Here is a 16,272-nt window from a genome sequence, read left to right as displayed (position 1 = left end):
TGTTAAGTGAAATGACTCAGAAAAGAAATGTCACTTTATTATGCAGCACTTAAATTAAGTCATTATTCAGGTTATCCTACAAGTCTCTCATTCCTTAGGGATTCATACTCCTGAAAAGGAATCAGTGCAAAAATACAGAGCCTGTGAACTGGTGTTCTGAGCACCAGCTAGAATGCCAAGTGCTGCCATGCAGATCTGCAGACATTATGAAACAGATGCAAATGATGAAGCCAAGAAAGCAAAGCTCCACATTCCTCTCATTTCACACTAGCTAAGAAATCAAAAGGAGCAATCTCAAGTCTCTCTCTCTGTTTATCACTGTCCAGTGTTTTTCCCAGCCGGATTTCACAGAATTTTCACTGAGGATGACAAGGACATCTGTTTCAAGGCTGGAAAATGTGTTGTCCTCTCAGAGTCTGTCAGTTCCAAGTTTCCATCACTCATGGTACTCAGAGCCAGGATCCTCACTCCAGTGGGCTCCCCGTTTCTCTGTCACCAGCTTGATGAAGTAGCTGTGACTCGCGTACAGCTCAAGCTTCTCACTGATGTCAACCCACTTCACCACTCCAGCATCATCACCTGCTTCCAGAGGCAAGTTATCCATCGTCTCACCTGTTCACAAAACAAGAGTTGGAGCTTGCTACTGCATCTTTCCTTCCTGCTTTTTCCCCTCTCACATCCTATTAGTTCTGCCCTTCCACAATGCTCCTTCACACGCAGCAACCTTCAACTGCTTCTCTGAGTAAATCTCCCACTGATTCTGTGCCAGAAACCTTTTTCATACTTGCACTATTTTAAGGCAAATCTGAAGGGAAAAAGTGGTGTTAACATCCTGTCACCCCTTCTAGGGTATCACCAGCAGCATTAAAAGTTACTGGGAACCATCATGATATGTACTTATTACCCCAAGTTTAGTCAATACATCTACCTGGATTTTTGTTTGTTTGCTTAACATTTGACTGCTTCTTTTCTCACATACTATACTACAGGACAAACTGAATTCTGAAACTTATATATATTATGAAAAAAAAATTGAATTTTACTGAACAATACTAGTTTAAGAGGGGATGCATAAAGGCTTCTGAATTTTTTTTCCCCAAGTTTTCACTCTGTTTTTAAAAAGAATCTCAGAACTTCATAGACAACAACCAAGGAAATGTTATTCTATTCTGTAATGGAACCAGAGGCCAAAGTTACACTATCTCCACTACTTCTGGGGCCAATAAATCTAGGACCAGTGACCTGGGGAACTTCACAACTGGCACCTGTTACCCAAAATTCAGTGGAAATGCCACTGCATGAAGTCTCTGGCTTGAACACATCAGAAGCATCTAAGTAGATTGATTTCTCTTACAGGTGAAAAATGGGAGTCCAAGATAACAGATCAATTTAAGAATCTAGTCCCATATTTTACACCTGACTTTCATGCTCCCCTGATTTCATTGCCATTCTCAGTTCAACTACAGTCCCATATGCAAACCAACATATGGAGTAAAAGGCAACTAAGAGCATGCCTGGAGATATTTACCTGTTTCATCATGGTAGTTCACAGCCTCTGTCTCCATCCAGGCATTATCAGTGTTACGAGGGTCATCCACATACCCTCTGTACACCTGTAAGGCCCCAAATAAGCCAGAACAAGCTCAGTGTCACAACAAACAAGGGGGACTCAGTCATTCTCTTTTCTTTCCCTCTGACACATTTGCCCTTACAGAGTTTTCAACAGTCCCTTCCATTTCCTACGCCCCAAGAACATGAGCATCACGACTCATTTTCATTTCAGCTGCACTTCTTCAGGTTCCATACAACTGGGATTTACATGCACAGCTCAAGGGGTTACCACAAGACAAACAGAGCTCACCACAAAGTGGTCCTGGCTGAACAGCTTCTGGAGCTGCTTCTCCAATTTTGCTTTCTCCTCAGGAGATTTCTCCAGAGAGTTCAAGGCCTCCTCCTGAAATTCTCTCTTCAGGGTAGCAGAGATCTTCTCCCCCGGGTCCACCATCCCCTTAGAGGAGGAAAAACAAACAAAAAAATACTATCCTTCATATTCTACATATTTTAAATCCTGGCTCTTGGTATATTACATCCACCTGCATCATACACATGCCATATCTGCATCATGGTTTCACCAGCCGGGAAATGCCAGCTGCCTCTGGAGCTTTGCCCTTACCCCTGGAATGGCCCACTCCCCACAGTCTCTCCTCTTGATGGCTACGAACTGCAAGATGTTCTTGCCAGAAACTGGATGAGCAACTTTATTGCCACTTCCATCCCTTTTCCACCTGCAGAAAATGACAAGCAAGAACATGTTTTGCTGCTTCTTGACACAAGGGCCTGAGAGAAGAACAGCAAGGCACTGCTACCTGTGTGGGGACAAACAAAGCAGGGGGGACCGACAGACATCGTCCAGCAGGATTGCAACCAAGGGCAGAACACTGAGGGTCCTCCTCAGCCAAAAGGGCAGAAAATGCCCATGAGGCATGATTCTGCAGCCAGGCTGGGAGCAGAAGCTCCTCTGAAAGCTCCCCATGCTGCACCTGTGTGCCAATCCATACTAAGAGGATGAGAATGTTTCTGCTGGAACAGAATGGTCACACAGGCTGCAGCAGCGCCAGGACAAAGCCACAAGCAGCCACCGTCACCTTCAGTAAAGAACTAAGAACTACCAACAGGCAAAGCAAAAAGCTGTCTAAACAAAAACTAAAACACAAACAATGCCACCATTTACTTTCAAGGAAGCAACTCAGTAGCATCGGCATCCTTCTGGAAAGGGGAAGGAGTAAAATGCATCAGGATGATTTTCCACAATGGTTCTGCCTTCAGCATAGCACTTCCTAGCTCATGCTTCTGTTAACCACAAAATCTTTTCTGAATGCTTTGTGTAAAGTAGTTAGCACGTACACAAACATGCTGCTGGAAAAAGCACATCAAACCAAAGCATACAGTGACAAAAAGAGCATCCTAACCCCACCTCCTCCTAACACAGACTAAGTCCAGTTAGTGTTTCTTATGTAACAAAAGCAGAATGGCTTACACATAGAGAACACACAGAGAAAAGGCCATGAAAAGTAATATTCTGTCCAGAGATGCAGAAAAGACGCAAATGCATTGTTTTTTTCTCTACTGCAGGGTACCTTGCAGTCACCTGTCCCTTACCTGGTTACAACAGGATCAGCAGCATGGTTTGGTCCCCAGCGCCCCAACAATCCTCTGCCAGTGAGGCCAGTCCTTCCCACTGGATTGCTGAAATAAATGCCACAGTCCATGATTCACATGGTCCTGAACTGGCTCCAACTGGAAATTAAGCCCAGGCACACCCAGCTCCTCTGATCTCTCAGGACCGGCTCAAACAAAAAGGAGTTTATTTTCTGCTAAATTTCCAAACCCCTAACACAGAAGTACTTTCAATGTATTTATTTACCCACAATCAAAATATTCTACAAAAAAACCCAACCACCAAACAAAAACCCCAACCAAAACAAACAAAACAAAACAAAAGAAACTCAAAAAAACCCCACAAATAAAGACTAAATAATAAAAAGGGAAGGACAGCAGGACAGCAATACATACTTGGTGTTAAAGCACATACGTGCTTTAAAGGGCAAGAGCCACAATGTGTTTTTCTCCTTCATCAACTTAGATTCACCAAACTAGATTCCATTTTTCCCTCTTGCCTTTGTCCTAGCACTTACCATGTATTGGAACTGACAGACTTGTAAGAGCACTGAAACTACATCAGTGAAATGAATATGCAGACAAAACCCCCACACTCACCGGGGTCTCCCATTTTCGACCACGTACAAGCCATTCAGACTCTTCCTCTCCACTTCTCCATCTCTCTCATTGAATTTGGGAGAAAAACCTTCATGGCTGCGTGGCAAACAAGAATTTAATAGAGATAAATTATAAAACACAAAAGCTTGCATGCCAGCCATCAGACCACCAACATCCCTTGGAGTGTGTTGATGAGCAGTTTTTACTGGAGCTACTGGAGAGCTGGAGTTGCAGGCCCTCCCTTTTCTAAAATGAAATCCTAACCTTTTCTGATTACAGCCCCTCTGTATTTATCTCCGCAGGCTAAAGTGCAGAACCAAAGTATTTAATACTGCATCTCTCTCAGTCTTCATTTGGACAAAGCATTTCAAAGGTATTTTTGTTAAGAGTTGTAGAATCACAGAATCATTTTGGTTGGAAAAGACCTTTAAAGTCACTGAGTTCAGCACAGCACTGGCAAGCCCACCCCTAAACCATGCACCCCTGGGCCACATCCAGATGTCTTTTAAATATCTCCAGGGATTTAAAACTAGGGATTTTCCACTTCCCTAGGCAGCCTGTTCCAGTGCCTGACAAAATTTTGGTGAAGAAATTTTTCCTAATATCCAATCTAAACCTCCCCTGGCACAAGGTGAGGTTATTTCCTCTTGTCCTAACCCTTGTTACTTGAGACCTTCACAACAAACCCAAACGACTCAGTTCTCTAACCACCACTTTCCTTAATCTTGACATTCACACATCACTGCAGAATCACACATCACTTAAGATGATCCTGTTAACTGAATTCATGATTATTTCCTGCTTTCATTTTCACATGGGTAAAGAGCCACCATTTCCACTCACTTGATTTGGGGATCTGCCCAACTGGGTCCGGCCAAAACAGACTTTGCAGTGTACTCCACAGGATTATAATCTTCCCACTCAGTCAGCCAGCCCACTTTATCTTCAGGAACTTGGCTACGCTCAATGTGTGATCCTGGATATGGGGAGGTGAGAGCTTTGCTGTGCTGGAACTTCACATGATAACTGTTGAACATGTTTACAGGATGAGGACGGGACCAACAGCTTGCAGATAAATTACTGAAAGTAAAAAATATGAAAATAACGTCTCATTCATTAGGTTGCTATTTAATAACCAATCTGCAAAGCACATTATAGGAAGCAGAATAGACTCAGCTCTTTCACAGAATCAATTAGGTTGGAAAAGACCTTTGAGATGATCGCATCCAACCTATGACCAAACACCACCGTGTCACCTCAACCATGGCACTAAATGCCATCTCCAGTCTTTCCTTAAAACACCTCCGGGGAAGGTGATCCCACCTCCCTGCACAGCCCGTCCCAACGCCCTATGAAATTCGAAGAAATTAATAACCTCCTAATATTCAACTCACGAAACGCCTGAACCTCACAACAACCAGAGGCGTGGGAAAGGGCAAACCCTCTCTTACACTCAGCAGCAATTACATCACTGTAAGGGACAGCCCCGCTGCCTCTCTGCCCCAAGGGCACACCCCGAGGGACACGGCACACTCGGGCCAAGCTGTCCCTCGGCGGGCAGGGGCGCACGGCAGCCCCGGGATGGCGGCCGGGCCGTGAGGCGGAACAGGCCGCGGGCCGCCGGCAGCGACAGCGGGGCCCGCCCGGGGCTCCCGCGGCTCCGCCTCGCCACAGCCCGCCGTACCTGGGGGCCGGGCGGCGCTGGGCAGCGCCCCGGGAGCTCAGCAGGACGGAGAACGAGAGCACGGCCACCGCCCGAGGCAGGGCCCCGGCGGGCAGCAGCATCGGCCCGGCCGCCACCGCAGCGAGCGCGTCTCAGCCCGGGGCCGGGCCGGGAGCACTGGGCCGGGAGTGCGGCGCTGGGCCGGCGATGTGAGGCAGCCGCTCCGGGATGCCGCCCCTTGATCCCGCTCCTCGCTGTCCCCCGATCCCGCAGCCGCCCCGCGCTGTACAAGCCGGTCCCGCATTGGCGGCAGCGGCGCCAATGGCAGCGCCCGGTGGCGGCCCCGGCTGGGGCGGAGCTCCGGGCTCGCACAGCCCCGGGCCGCGCACGGCGCTCGGAAGGGGTTGGGCGCACATACACACCCGTGTTTCGGCTGCCGCGTCCCCAGCACTGCCAGCCGCAGTGGTGGGCAAGGTCCTGGGAGGGAACCCGAACCGACCAGAGGGTTATTCCACGCCACGCGGCGTCACTCGGACATAAAACATGAGGAACGGAGGAGGAGGAGGAAGGGGAGGGAGGGCGTTTGTTATTCAGTGTTTGGCTTCCGGAGCGACCGATGCGATAAAACCCCTGCTTTCCGCGGGGAAGTATAGAATAAACTTTTATATTTTATATCCTTTACTTTAATCACATTCGTTATACCAGAGTAGAAGTCCCCATTTCCCACGTTATTTTCCATCCCGTGTGGAGGCGGGAAAGACATCGAGAGCGCGGCCCCGGCCTGGCCCCGCCCACAGCCGCGCCCCCGCGCTCTGATTGGACGCTGAGCTCAGGGGGCGTGGCCTCGGCAGCCTGAGGGGCGGGCGCGGCCCCGGCGCGGTTCGGGCACCGGAGGAGCTCCGGCGGAACAATGAATGTGTTTGTGGAGCTTCTGCTGTTCCTGGCCACGCTCCTCTACTCCTACCTGGAGGCTTTTGTGAAGCTGTTCGTGCCTGCCAGGAGAAAGTCTCTGAGCGGGGAGCTGGTGCTCATCACGGGCGCTGGCCACGGCGTCGGCAGAGCGACCGCCTTGGAGTTCGCCAAGCGCCAGAGCAGGCTGGTCCTGTGGGACATCAATAAGGTAATGGCACATCGTGCTCGAGCCCCGTGAGCTCCGAGCCCGCTCCGGGGGTGTAGGGCCGGGAGAGGGGCAGCAGCACATGGCAGCCCCATCGGCTCCTTCCAGCTCCCGCTCGGCTGCTCCGGGATGCTGAGCGCCGGGAGAGGCTTTGGCCCCGCTCGCAGCCCAGGATGTGCGGCTCCGGTCCCTCGGGCGCTCGGCAGCAGCCGGCAGAGCACGGAGGGACAGAAGGGCTCAGGGAGTGCCGGGGGAGCCGAGCCTGGGCTGGCAGAGAGAGCCCGCTGGGAGCAGAGGCTGTTTGCAGAGAGGAGCAGCTCTGCCCGCACTTGTGCTCTCTGTGCCCCGGTGCTGGGTGTGCACTGCTGGGAGATGTGTGTTCTCTGCGCTGTGCCGGGCTGGGTGCGAGCCTAAAGGACCTTGGCAAGTGGAGGATGGGCAGATACAAACCTGCAGCACGGCATTCGGAAGAGATCCCAAGTGCTGGGTGTAGGTGCAAGAGGGATGGTGAGAGGCTGAGCTTCCTGTTTCTGACACCCTGGGTCAACAAAGCATTTCACCATGAAGCTGCAAAACAGATCCCTGCCCACCACAAACAAAAATACACCAAACCCGAGACAAGTTGAGTGAGAGGATGGACAAACAGGGAAGGAAGGTGGTGTTGAACATTTTCAGTGTCTGTTCGTGGTACCCATTATGCCTAAGACCAGACATTGGAGCGGTGGGAGGAGGCATGGCACTGCTCTCACAAAGTGTCCAGGGCTGCAGTGAAGCAGAGAATTGTTCATGTTCACTGGATGGAAAGGGGGGATTAAAGTATAAATTTAGGAGTGAGCGACGCCTGGCTTCAGTGCTGGGAAGTAGATTGTGAGCGTGGGTGTCAGCAGGAACTGAAATACAGTGCCAAGGGAGGTTCTGGATTCCAGAGCTGCTCCTCCAATGCAACTGCCTTGACAGGGCCTCCTTCCTGGGGGGCTCTCAGCATTAAACAGCAGCTGGTGTTGAGGACAGCTGCTCAGTCACCCACCACAGGGACTGCTGAGCTGTCCCAGGCTCTTTGTGACCTAGAGCTTTTCACTGCACAGGTTTTCACTGGCATGGGGACAGGGATACAACAAAGTCACTTTTGTTCTGGCTTAGAGAGTTCAGGTAATGACTTTGGGGAGCCTCTGATATGTGTGTGTCAAAGATCATTCTGAAATTAAAATCTTTCTACATTGTGCACTGTAGAGGGCACCTCTCATCTCACACCCAGCATGCAAATACAGAAACACAGAGCCAGTTTCCATATGACAGGGTGTCAGCCAGGCCTGTGTTTTGTGAGCTGTTTACACTTACAGTGCTGTGACAGGCACCGTGTGCCCCCTTTCTGCAGCTTTGCTCGGTGTGCCTTACCATGCCAAACTCACTCTTGTTGCCACCCTGCCTTTCTGGCTGTCACTACACACACATCCTAAATTTAAGGCTGGAATGCCTGTCCTTTCAGCAACCCCACCTACAGTTCTTTCCCTGGGTAGCCAAGAGCTGTCCTGGGGCTGGGCAGTGGTTGCTCAATCCAGAGACAACTTCAGCCTCTGCTGCTCAGCTGTGCACACTCCTTTCCCTCTGCCTCTTCCAGCACGGCGTTGAGGAGACGGCAGCAGAATGCCAGAAGCTGGGAGCCACTGTTCAAACCTTTGTGGTGGACTGCAGCAAACGGGAGGAGATCTACAGCACTGCAGACAAGGTGGGGCAGCAGGGGCACGGCCAAAGGCTCTCCCAACCATGCCTGATTTCCAGAGAAGGCAGGGACACTAGAGGAGAGGTGTTGTACTCAAATCCTGCAAGTGTTGAAAGCTCCCACTCCTCACTGCTTTCTGCACACAGAGTGCTGCAGCATTTCCAAGATCACAGCCAGTCTCATCCTATTTGGGAGGCTCCAGCATATCACATTCTGTTGCCAGGTTTGCTCTCTAGGGTTCCAGCCTCTGAAGGAACAGAGCACTGAGGACATGTGGAACATTTTATTGTAATGGCTGTGGTCCAGCTGCCTTGAAACAGTCTGTACCTCCATGGTTCCAACTGTGACCACACAGTCCAAACTGTGCACAGCTTGTGGAATGCAATAATCCTGGCATTAATTAATGGGGAAGAACCAGATCTAAACCAGATTTCATGGCTCTACTGCAAAGTTCCTGTCCTGCCACCTCTTGAATCGTGGCATGAACCTCCTCTCCCATTAAGATGCAATTTTAAGAATTTAATTAGCTATGGCTCATCTTCCCCACCCTTGCATCTCTTTTTCTTCTCCTGAGTGACAGACACAATTTTAGGCTTTTGTTTTCTCTCCAAAAGGTGAAGAAGGATATTGGGGATGTGACCATCCTGGTGAACAATGTTGGTATTATTACAGCAGCCGACTTTCTCTCGACTCAGGACCACCAGATAGAAAGGATGTTTGAAGTCAACATTCTGGGCCACATGTGGGTAAGGGCCACCACCATCTGTAGCTCCAGTTTTTGGGGAGTGTCATGGAGGAGGAGGCATGTTTAGACCAACCATTATTAGCAGTGAACTACCAAATAACTGCATAGCACAGGGGCACACAGCAGACTGTGCTGGGAAACTGGAATGGTCTCTTGCTGATGTGAGCTGGCTGGTGACAGCCTCATCTGCAGCAGGCTCTGGCCTCTGTCAGAGGGGTTGTGGGGCTGACAGGGTGGGAGGCTCTCAGCAATACTTGTTTGGGGCTGAAGGAAAGAGAAGCCATGGGTTGACAAGTGGTTTATTGTCCATGCTGGGAGTGAGACCCTGCCAGCATTTCTGCTGGCACCTGAAACCTTCATAGCAGCAAAGGAAAGATGTGAAAACCAGCTCCTGTTTATAGCCAGCTGCTGAAACTTTTGGAGAGCAGGTTTTCAGCTGCACCTCTGGTCAGAGGGCAGGTATCCATCCCTGTGGCTCTGGGAATCTGAGGTGCTGTGCAGCTCATAGCTTTAGGGATAGCTTTGGCCACCTAGGGAATGACATTGAGGGTCATTGCTGAGCATCCCTAAGAAAACAATGTTCTTCTCCTTCTTGCCCCCTGCATTTTTGCCTCTTGGTTTAATTGACTTCCAAGACCACGAGAGCTTTTCTGCCAGTGATGATGAACAACAACTACGGGCACATTGTCACAGTGGCTTCAGCAGCAGGTCAATTTGTGACTCCTTATATGGTGGCATATTGGTAAGTGATTTTGAAATCAGCTTGCTTCATTTGTTTTCACTTTTAATTATCTTCTCCATCAGAAAGTTCCAAGTTAATAGCTCTGACTGAATTGTGATTAATGTGTGTATGAAAGAATAGCCGTGTGACACATCTACTAATTAAAGACTCTCCTCTTTTCTCTGCCCACCAACGCAGACTCTTGCTTAGCAATAAAGGTATCCTCTTCCCTTCTCCTACTTAGAATGTAGTTATTTTGTGATTTGTTGTAGTGTTTTCAAGTAAGCCCTTACTGAATAGCTTTTGATCTTTTTACCATTGTGGCATTGACTGTAGAGTATAAAAATAGAATCATAGAATCACCAGGGTTGGAAGAGACCTTTAAAATCATCCAGTCAAACCATCCACCCAGCACTGCCACTGCAACCCCTAAAGCACATCATCCAGTGACAGATCCAAATGCCTCTTCAATACCTGCAGGATGGAGACTGCCCCACCTCCCTGAGGAACCCATTCCAGTGTCTGATCACAGTGAAAAGATTTTTTCTAATATCTCATCTCATTCCCCCTGTCCCAGCCTAAGGCCCTTTCCTCTATTCCTCTTACTGCAGGCATGGCAGAAGAGACCAACTCCATCTCCCTCCAACCTCCTTCCAGGGACTTGTACAGAGTCCTGAGATCCCTCCTCAGCCTGCTCTTCTCCAGACTAAACAAACCCAGCTCCCTCAGCCATTCCTCAAGAGACATGGTTTCTAGACCTTTCCTGAGCCTTGTTTCCCTTCTCTGGACACAGCTCCTCAATGTCCCTTTTAAAGCAAGGGGCCCAGAACTGGACACAGCACTTGAGGTGTGGCCTCACCAGTGCCCAGTGCAGGGGAACAGCCCCTTCCCTGTCCTGCTGGCTGATCCAGGCATGGGGAACAGCCCCTTCCCTGTGCTGCTGGCTGATCCAGGCCAGGGGAACAGCCCCTTCATGTCCTGCTGGCTGATCCAGACCAGGGGAACAGCCCCTTCCCTGTCCTGCTGGCTGATCCAGGCCAGGGGAACAGCCCCTTCCCTGTCCTGCTGGCTGCTCCAGGCATGGGGAACAGCCCCTTCCCTGTCCTGCTGGCTGATCCAGACCAGGGGAACAGCCCCTTCCCTGTCCTGCTAGCTGATCCAGGCCAGGGGAACAGCCCCTTCCCTGTCCTGCTGGCTGGTCCAGGCCAGGGGAACAGCCCCTTCCCTGTCCTGCTGGCTGCTCCAGACCAGGGAACAGCCCCTTCCCTGTCCTGCTGGCTGATCCAGGCCATGGGAACAGCCCCTTCCCTGTCCTGCTGGCTGCTCCAGGCCAGGCTGCCATTGCCCCTCTTGGCTACCTGGGCACACTCTGGCTCAGGTCCAGCTGCTGTCAGCCAGCACCCCAGGTGTCCCTTTGTGACCCAAGGCACTGCTCACCCCGCCTGTGTCACTGCATGGCTCAGGTGCAGAACCTGACACTTCACTTCCTTGAGTCTCCTGCAGCTGTGTCCTCAGCCCACGGATGGAGTCTGTCCAGGTCTCCAGCAGAGCCTTCCATCCATCCCCTGAGCACATCAACACTTCCACCCAGCTCAGTGTGTCCTACACAGCTGCTGAGGGTGCCCTGATTCTGTGCCCAGATCATCCATAAAGATGTTAAACGGGACCAGCCCAAGGTGGAGCCCTGGGAACACCTGGGGAACACACCTGGATAAATCCAGCTGGATTTATCTCCACTCACCACAGTGCTCTGGGCCCAGCCATCCAGCCTGGTTTTTACCCACTGGAGGGAGAGTCCACCCACCCACCCATCCAGTTTTTCTAGGAGGATGCTGTGGCAGGTGGTGTCAAACACTTCACTGAAGTTTAGATAGACCCTGGATAGACACACCCACAGCCTTCCCCTCATCTACTAGGTGGGCCACTTTGTCATACAAGGAAATCAGGTTGGTCAAGCTGGGCTTTCCTTCCATAAATCCATGTTGGCTGGGCTTGATCCCCTGTATGTGCCTTGTAGTGACACTGTTTTCCATAACCTTGTCCAGAGCCAAAGTTAGGCTTACAGGCCTGTAATTCCCTGGATAATCCTTCCACCCCTTCAAGTAAATGGGTGTTACATTTGCTAATTTCCATCCAGATGGAACTTGTCCAGTTTACTGGAACTACTGGTAGGTCATTGAAGTGGTTTGGCAAGTTCTTTCAACAGTTCCCTCAATAACTCTGGCATGGATCCCATCAGAGGCCATAGACTTATGAGTGTGTAATTGGCACAGCAAGTTACTAACCATCCTCTCTTGGATTATGGGCGCTTCCCTCAGCTCTCTGTCCCTAATTTCCAGCTCTGGGACAACTAGATAATATTAAAGACTGAGACAAAGAAGGTATTAAGTTCTTCTGCCTTTTCCTCATCCTCTGTCACTGTGCTACCTTCTGCATTCAACAAATGGTGGAGACATTACTTGACCCTCCTTTTGCTGTATTTATAGAAAACTTTTCTGTTGTCTCTAAGGCCAAGTTCTAGTTGGGCTTTGGTCCTTCTAATCTTCTCCTTAGGTGACCTCACAACATCTTTATAGTCCTCCCAAGTTATCTGACCTTCCATCTGGAGAGACTACATTGGGGGTTTTTTACCTCCAAGTTCCACCCTAAGTTCTCTGTTTAACCAGGCTGGTCTTTTTCCCTGACCACTTGTCTTTCAACCACATGGGGATGGGCTGCTCTTGAATATTTCACAATTCCTTTTTAATTATCCAGCCTTCCTGGACCCCTTTGCCCTTCAGGACTGACTCTGACAATCAGTGTCCTAAAAAAGGCCAAGGTCTGCCCACTGGAAGTCCAAGGTGGAAGTTCTGGTACCCTTCTTTACTTCACCACTATTAGAAACTCTGACATTTTGTGATTCCTTTGCCCAAGACTGCCACCAACCACCACATCACCCACCAGTCCTCTGTTCACAAACAACAGCTCTACCAGGGCACCTCCTCCAGCAGGCCCTCTTACCAGTTGTGTTAGGAGGTTGTCTTCCAAACACTCCAGGAACCTCCTAGGCTCCTTCCTCTCTGATATGTTGTATTTCCAGCAGACATTTGGCAAGGTGAAGGGCTGGAAACCACGAGACTTCTGTCAGCTGCTTGTAGAACACCTCCTCTGCCTGTTTGTCCTGGCTGGGTGTTCTCAAACAGCCTCCCACCATGAGGTCCTCCCTGCTGACCTCCTCCCTGACCTTCGGCCATCATGACATCAAATTACTTTTCTACTTGAAACATGTCAGAAAATCACAGTGCAGGCACCAAAACCCTGTTAGACTGCATGTTGCCATCCTGCATCACATCCAGCCTTCTATAAAGGCAGCTCCAGGTGCAGCTGTCTTCTTCTGGGAACACTCCTTCTTAGAGTCACTCACTGTCAGCAGTGTGAGAACTCCCCAGCCAGGGATTTTACCAGGATTACACTGCCAAATCCATAGCAATCAATAAACTGATTGTGTGGTTTTACTTTCTTTGGAATTTGATTTAAACCTCAGGCCCTCACCTGTTTCCATGGCAGGTTGTTCCTCAGTTTTGCTTGCGTAATGCTTCTCTTTTCAAAAGTCACAAAACTCTCACAAGATGCTCCTGAGTAGTACAATAAACAGTAGAGGGTTAATCTGCATTTCTACCCTGCCCATCCTTATTCATTTTAGAGATCCAGGCTGCATTCCTTCTAGGAATCTTCTCTCATGTGAAAGAACAGGATGTCCATTGATTGATGTGCTTCTGTTACAACTTTCTAAGAATTCCTGATGTTTGTCTGTCTGTTTGCAACTGAAGTGCCTTTTTTTGTGGTACCTCCTATGCATTACATAATTACTCCACAAGTTTCAATATCTTATCCAGCACTACACTGGCACAGGCAAAGTTAGAACAGTCCTTGTTCTGCCTCTCAGATGGATTACATTATTTGGAGGTTTTTGCATCCTAGCCTGTACTGTATGGAGATGATGGCTTAGGCCATTTGCAGTGGTAGGAAGGTGGAAATAGGATTTCTGCCTTCTCACTTGTACTTTTTCTCCTCCTGCAGCTCAAGCAAGTTTGCTGCAGTTGGATTTCATAAAGCTCTGACAGAGGAGCTGGCTGCCCTGGGAAAGGATGGAATCAAAACAACGTGCCTTTGTCCAGTTTTTATCAACACTGGATTTGTCAAAAACCCCAGTACAAGGTAACTCTCAACATTCTGCATTCCTGTGCTTCCTTTTTTGTATCCAGGCACTGCATCTCATGCCTAGCTTTAGGCCTCTGTTCCAACTGGCTGTATAATAACAGTGTGTATCTTTGGCTAAAGAAAATCTGCAGTGTCCTTTAACCCCTGTAATTGTTGCATTTGAATTACCTGGGTTTGTGCATTTTGAAGCCTCCTAGACCAGCTGGTCCCAGCCCTTTTAACCACTGCAGCTCTAATGTGTTTGCTTTCCTGTAGGCTTGGAAAGATTTTGGAGGTTGAAGAAGTTGTAGAGGCTCTGATGGAAGGAATAGTGACCAACCAGAAAATGGTTTTTGTCCCACCACAGCTGAACATTGCTTTGCTTTCTGAAATGTAAGTACAATGGAAAGTTAAGCAGTGGGTGTGGAAATAACAATACTACCTGAGTATACAAGGTTCAAACTTGTTACTGCTGAGTCAGCAGTAATTCCAGAAGGAGCTGAGGACCTGCTGCTTAGTAGTTTTTGTTTCTTCATGTTAGCACTGAGGCCACAGATGCTGAGAATGTTCCTTTAAAAGGGATCTACTGTTCTCTGCTATGTAAAGCATGATTTATCCTCTCACACAACTTAATTATCCAGTGCAGCTGCTCTGCTGAGGAGGTGTTTTTACCAGAGCTCCAGTTCCAAACCTGGAATTCACATCCAACAACTAAGCTTCTCAGTTAAATCCTATAGTTTCTCATTAAACACTTGCTGGTTTCTTAGTTTTCTAAACCAAACGCCAGACAGTGTGAAAAATATTTTAAATCTTGTTGCAATTCCCAGAGGTGCCTGTTGAGAGTGCAAGTGTGCAGAAGCATAGGCAAGTCAAAACTGATGCTGTCAAAACTTCACTTTTTTTAGCACAGCGGGGATAAAGAGACAAAGCTCTTTAAGAAGAAGAACCTTAGGAGTGGACACTGGACCTCAGTTTTAGCATCTCATCCTTCTACAGGCCTTCTGTTTTTCAGAGCATGAAATGTAATACACACCTACATCTTTGAACAATATTGAACCTTCCTGGATCCCACAGCAATATTGCAGTTCACATATTGCCCATAGGTATAGCATTGGAACGGTCCTAAAAGGCCAAGACTGGACTTTATTTAGTCCCAGATTGATGGGAGCTATGGAAATAATGTCCAGTTTAATGCTTACTTTTAGTTCATATGTGTGCATGCATTCTGCTCCCAGACTTGCTCCTCCCTCACCTGCAATGTCACTTTTTCCCATAATTTTCCTATCCCACTTTTAATTTCATGTTACTGTCTCTTTCAGGGTGTTTCCAGAACGTGCCCTGAACCTTCTGAAGAAGATGACCATTCCAAAGTTTGATGCAGTCATTGGGCAGAGAAGCACCCAGTGAAAAGCAAGAACTGACTGTCATTTCCCAGAGGCTCCAGTGAAAACAGAGCATGTGTTGGGCAGAGTTCAGCTGGCTTGATTCAGAGCAGAGCTCAGGCAGCTGCTTCCAGGCAGCTGTGCCCATTCCTGGGCACACCTAAGGGCTTATCCCACCCCTGCAGCTGGAACACACCTGCATGACAGGGAGTGTTAGCAAAGCAGAGATGCAGCTCTAGAAGGGCTGCTTTGAATGTACATCCCATCACCTCTGTCTCATGCTGAGGCAGGAATTCCCACAAAGCCCATGTTTGGGACAGCACAGCTGCCTAGTTGAGTGCAAAGGGATTGCCTCAGAAGATGTTAATCTGAACTCATCCCTGAGCAAAAGCATCTTGCAAGAAGCAATTTATAGAGGGGATGGGTGGCCTTTTTCATCTCATTTAATAATATTAGGTTTTTTAAAAATGTGCTCTAATGAACACTTACAGTTTTGTGTGCATTAGTAATGAGCATTATTGAATTATTTGTATTACTGAAATAATACAATTATTTGTATTATTGTTTGTACTGTAATGCATAATTACAACATTTATCAGTTATGCATTAGCATCATCAACACTCCATATTACAAATAAATACATTTTTCTAACCCAAAGGTGTCTCTCTGCAATGAAAATGGTAACCAGGTCCAGGCAAGGACAGTGGAGCAGGTGCTGCAATGCTGAATGGATCAGCAGAGTCTGCCAAACACCAGCCCAGGCTGCAGGGATGAGGCAGTCCCCAGGCACACAGGGAAGCCACATCAGTGAGGTACAAGGCCAGGCAGTGCAGCCCATGCACGGCCCAGGGCAGGGGGTGGAGGGGAAGCTCCAGACAAACCACACAGCTCCCCATCACAAGCCAGGGCTCTGCTCTGATGATGAAATCCCTGAAGGTCTTTGGCCTGTCAGCAGCAGCCGCTGACA

General features: G+C 48.8%; 2 protein-coding genes across 3 annotated transcripts; one reads left to right on the top strand and one right to left on the bottom strand.

Moving 5' to 3' along the window:
• Window positions 1–2: 2 nt before the first annotated feature.
• On the bottom strand, window positions 3–5,968 carry NUDT9 (nudix hydrolase 9). Of its 2 annotated transcripts, none has more exons than XM_033060230.1 (8): window positions 5,863–5,968; window positions 4,621–4,857; window positions 3,778–3,873; window positions 3,160–3,246; window positions 2,174–2,285; window positions 1,862–2,008; window positions 1,529–1,613; window positions 3–612 (listed from the first exon to the last, which is right to left on the bottom strand). In XM_033060230.1, the coding sequence occupies exons 2-8, from the start codon at window positions 4,812–4,814 to the stop codon at window positions 437–439; spliced, it is 897 nt and encodes a 298-aa protein (XP_032916121.1). In that variant the 5' UTR covers window positions 4,815–4,857; window positions 5,863–5,968; the 3' UTR covers window positions 3–436. The 2 variants fall into 2 exon arrangements, with proteins under 2 accessions (XP_032916121.1, XP_032916119.1); XM_033060228.1 differs by lacking the exon at window positions 5,863–5,968 and adding an exon at window positions 5,462–5,612.
• A 313-nt stretch (window positions 5,969–6,281) lies between these two features.
• Window positions 6,282–15,962, top strand: LOC116996895 (17-beta-hydroxysteroid dehydrogenase 13-like). The gene is made up of 7 exons (XM_033060929.1): window positions 6,282–6,560; window positions 8,176–8,283; window positions 8,892–9,023; window positions 9,658–9,764; window positions 13,803–13,940; window positions 14,199–14,315; window positions 15,242–15,962. Exons 1-7 carry the CDS (start codon window positions 6,351–6,353, stop codon window positions 15,327–15,329), a joined length of 900 nt encoding a protein of 299 aa, XP_032916820.1. The 5' UTR covers window positions 6,282–6,350; the 3' UTR covers window positions 15,330–15,962.
• Window positions 15,963–16,272: the final 310 nt, after the last annotated feature.

Source organism: Catharus ustulatus, chromosome 5 (assembly GCF_009819885.2).
Source record: "Catharus ustulatus isolate bCatUst1 chromosome 5, bCatUst1.pri.v2, whole genome shotgun sequence".
NCBI lineage: Eukaryota > Metazoa > Chordata > Aves > Passeriformes > Turdidae > Catharus > Catharus ustulatus.
Note: the sequence above shows the minus strand (reverse complement) of the source record. Positions and strands in the feature narration are given on the sequence as shown.